Here is a 4034-nt window from a genome sequence, read left to right as displayed (position 1 = left end):
CCAAACCCCAACCCCTAAACCCTAAACCCTAAACCCTAAACCCTAACGCGCACTTTTCCGGAGAGGACGAGGAAGCCGATGCTGTCGAGAGGGTCTGGAACAGTGTTGGGGGTTTTGCTGACAGATCTGAAGTCGAGAGAAACCCTAAACCCTCCTGTTGCTTCTCCGATTTGGTGCTGCAGCTGCTGAGGGTTTAGCTGCCCCGCGCCGGTCTCCAGCAGCAGCCGCGCCAGCAGCCGCAGCAGCGGCAGCTGCTGCAGCGCAACAGCAGCAGCAGCAAAATAAACCTCCGCGTACAAAACCCCGCGAGTCCCCAGCTCGTGCGAAACAACAGCAACTCCTTCCACGGGAAAACAAGAAGACGGGATTTCGTTGTTCGCCTGCGCGCACACCCACAGCTAGCTAGCTAGCTAGCTAGCTAGCTAGCCGCGCGGCTGGCCAGGCAGCAGCCAGCTAGCCAGCTAGCTAGCTAGCTGGCTAGCTGGCTAGCTAGCCAAGCGCCAGCTAGCTGGGGAGCTAGCTAGCCACGCAGCTAGCCAAGCAACGCCGAGCTCGACAGCTAGCTAGCTGGCCAAACGACAGCCAGCTGGCTAGCTAGCCAAAGAGCTAACTAGCAGACAGCTAGCTACCCAGCTAAGCAGCTAGCTAGCCAAACAGCTAGCTAGGCTAGCTGGACGCACAGCTAGCACCCTAGACTGCTAGCTGGGTAAACGGCTAGCTAGCTGGATGGCTGCATGGTACAGCAGCGGCAGCAGCGGCAGCAGCAGCAGCAGCAGCAGCAGCAGCAGCAGGCTTGCCTCCTTCACGTCTTCAAGGCTAAGGACCGGCAGCGACTTCAGGGCCTCTTCAGAGTCCTCCGACAGCTGCAGCAAACTCCACAGCGCCTCTCACAGCTAGCTAGCTAGCTAGCTAGCTAGCTAGCTAGCTAAATGGCTAGCTTGCTGGCTAGCTAGCTAGCTAGACAGATAGATAGATAGCTTGCTAGCTAGCTATATAGCTACCTAGCTGGCTAGCCAGCTGCAGAGCCGAATGGCTAGCTGGCCAGCTAGCCAGTTAGCCAGCTAGCTACACAACTATCTAGCTAGCCAGCCGGCTGCAGAGCCAGCTAGCTGGCTAGCTAACTAGCCAGCTAGCTAGCTAGAGAGCCAGCGAGCTACCTGACACAGCTATTTGGACAGCTACCGAGAGCTAGCTAGCTAGCTAGCTAGCCAGCCACACAGCTAGCTAGCCACACAGCTAGCTAGCTAGCCGTCCAGCTAGCCAGCTAGCTAGCTAGCTAGCTAGCTAGCTGCGGACCTGTCTCTGTTTGAGGGCAATCTGGTCCGCAAGAATGTTTTCAACGACAGAAGGAGTTAATTCGCTTTGGATTTTTTCAAGTCTTTTTTTTTCTTCTGCTGCTTCCCGAGCTTCCATTTCGGGGTCTCCAAACAGCCGCAAAGTCACGCGGTGCGGGTTCTCCAGCAGGTATCTGCGCAGCAGCAGCAGCAGCAGCAGCAGCAGCAGCAGCAGCAGGTGCAGCAGGTGCGGTGGGAGCAGTGCAGCAGCAGCAGGTGCAGCAGGTGTCGCAGCAGCAGCAGCAGCAGCAGGAATTGTAGCAGTAGTTGTAGCAACAGCCGTAGTAGTAAGCAGCAATAGTAACAGCAGCAGCAGCAGCAGCAACAGCAGCAGCAATAAAGGTGTTTAGTTCGTTTAGCTCCAGAAGAATGATTTGAAAGATAAAAAAGAAAATTCGAAAACGAAAAAAGGAGAAAAACCAAAAACTGAAAGGTGAAAAGAAATTAAAGAAAACAAGAAGAAAACAAAAATGAACAACCAAATAAAACAAACATATAATCAAACAAACAAATTAATTAATTAATTAATTAATTTAATTAAAATAAATAACTCGGACTTTCTGGTGAGGTTTTGGAAAAGATCTTCTCTCAAATAAGCACACAAATCAAATCAAATCAAAAAAATAAACAAAATAATCAATTGATTTAATTAAATTAATTAAACTCAAATCAATTAAACTAAATTAATTTAATTAATTTAATTAATTAAATTAATTAAATTAATTAAATAAAAAATAAATCCTACTTTCTGATGAGGTTTTGGAAAAGATCTTCTTTTTGCATTCTTTCGCGAAGTTCTTTTAAAGCAGCAGCAAAAGATATCGCAGCTATTGGGTCCTGCAAATAACAAATAAATAAATAAATAAATAAATAATAAAAAGCAAATGAATAAATATAAACAATAAATAAATAAATGATAAATAAATAACAAATAAATAGATAAATAAGAAACTAGATAAATAAATAAACAATAATAAATAAATAAATAAATGAAAAGTTTAATTTGATTTAATTATTTAAATTAAATTAAGTTAAATTAAATTAAATTAATTCACTGTGTCGCAATTTGCTTCTTGTCCATATCGAGAAAGAGGCCAAGTCGTTTGCAACGAAAGCAGTCCAACTAAATAAACTAATTAAATTAAATTAAATTAATAAATTAAATTAGATTAAATAAATTAAATTAATTTAATTAATTAAATTAAATAATTAGTTAAATTAAACAAATAAATAATTAACTCACTCTGTCGTAATTAGCTTCCGTGTCCATATCGAGAATTAGACTGAGTCCTCTTGGGAAGGTGCCGGTGTTTAATTCTCTCAAGTTAAACTCCAAAGTGTTAGCAGCAGCAGCAGCAGCAGCAGCAGCAAACCCTGTCTCCGCCAGCTGCTGCAGACACCGCAGCACCACGCTCTCCACTTCTGCTGCTGCGCCCTCCTTCTGGGCCACCCCTGCAGCAGCAGCAGCAGCAGCAGCAGCAGCGGCGCGCCATTATTATTTGCAGCAGCATCAACAGGGTTTGCAGCAGCAGCAGCAACAGCAGCAGCTGTAGAAGCAGCAGAACGAGCAGCAGTAGCAGCAGCAGTAGCAGCAGTGGCATTATTAGCAGCAGCAGCAGCAGCAGCAGCAGCGAGAGGAAGCAGTAAAGAGAGGCCAAAAGGAGTTAAGGAGACAAATGGGACACAACAAAAAAAGGAAATTAAAAAATGATGAAAGGAAACAAAAACGAAATAAAAAAGAAATTAAAAAGAACACAAAAACAAAAATGATAAAATAAAAAGAAATTAAAAGCCATAAAATAAAAGACATAAAAAGGGGACATAAACAGACAAATAAAAAACAAAAAAGGGACATAACAAGTGAAACAAAAAAGAAGCAAAAAGGAAATAAAAGGAAATAAAAAGCAAATAAAAAAGAAATAAAAAGGAAATAAAAAGGATATGAAAAAGAACTAAAAAGGAAATAAAAAACAAAAAAGAAGTACAAGAGAAATAAAAACAGTCAAAAAACGCCGAAAAGAGGCAAAAACAGCTTCAAAAGGCTCGAAAAAAGCGTGAAAGAATGCAAAAAAGAGCCGCAATCATTTCCAACAAAAAGAATTTGAAAAGAGCTTCAAAAGGGCGCAGAAAGAATCAAAAAGGAGCAAAAAGGCGCAAAAAGATGCCAAAAGAAGCCAAAAAGAAGCCCAAAAAAGCCGAAAAGAGGCAAAAAAGACTCCAAAAAGCTGGAAAGAGGCGCAAAAGAATGCACAACAGAACTGAAACCCTTTCCAACAATTAGAGCTCAAAAAGAGCTTCAAAAAAGTGCAGCAAGAGGCGGCGAAGGAGCGAAAAGACGCAAAACGACGGCAAAAGATGTGCAAAAGGCGAAAAAGAAGCCGAAAAAGGCCGAAAAGGAGGCAAAAAAGGCCCCAAACAGCCGGAAAAAAGCGCAAAAAGCTGCGAGGAGTTTGCGGAAGCACTCGCAACGAGCGGAGCCCAAAAAGAGCTTCAAAACGGCGCAGCAAGAACGAAAAAGCAGCGAAAACGCACCCTTTAGCCCCACGGAGAAGGTGGCGTGTTTCAAGTCGAGACTGAGGCCCCCCCCTATCACTGCCCGCCCCAAATGGCTGTCCGCGAGGGCCTTATAAAGGGGGCTGGTGGGGGTGCCCAGCAGCAGGTAAGAAAGGGCCTGCAGCGCGAGCCTCTCGCTGCTGCTGC

At 44.2% G+C, this 4034-nt stretch overlaps 1 protein-coding gene across 1 annotated transcript in view; it reads right to left on the bottom strand.

The window, feature by feature from the left end:
- The window catches only part of ETH_00012015 (zinc metalloprotease 2, putative), a gene marked incomplete at both ends in the record, with an annotated part of 6389 nt that extends 2359 nt beyond the window's left edge, over positions 1 to 4030 (bottom strand). The window contains 6 exons of the mRNA XM_013376412.1: positions 54 to 380; positions 798 to 863; positions 1297 to 1468; positions 2080 to 2171; positions 2578 to 2786; positions 3867 to 4030. Coding sequence (XP_013231866.1) covers positions 54 to 380; positions 798 to 863; positions 1297 to 1468; positions 2080 to 2171; positions 2578 to 2786; positions 3867 to 4030 — 1030 coding nt within the window. The remainder of the gene's footprint in view (positions 1 to 53; positions 381 to 797; positions 864 to 1296; positions 1469 to 2079; positions 2172 to 2577; positions 2787 to 3866) is intronic.
- Between the last annotated feature and the right edge of the window lie 4 nt (positions 4031 to 4034).

Source organism: Eimeria tenella, genomic scaffold, assembly GCF_000499545.2.
Source record: "Eimeria tenella Houghton genomic scaffold, Eth_scaff340, whole genome shotgun sequence".
In the NCBI taxonomy this organism is placed as follows: Eukaryota; Apicomplexa; class Conoidasida; order Eucoccidiorida; family Eimeriidae; genus Eimeria; species Eimeria tenella.
Note: the sequence above shows the minus strand (reverse complement) of the source record. Positions and strands in the feature narration are given on the sequence as shown.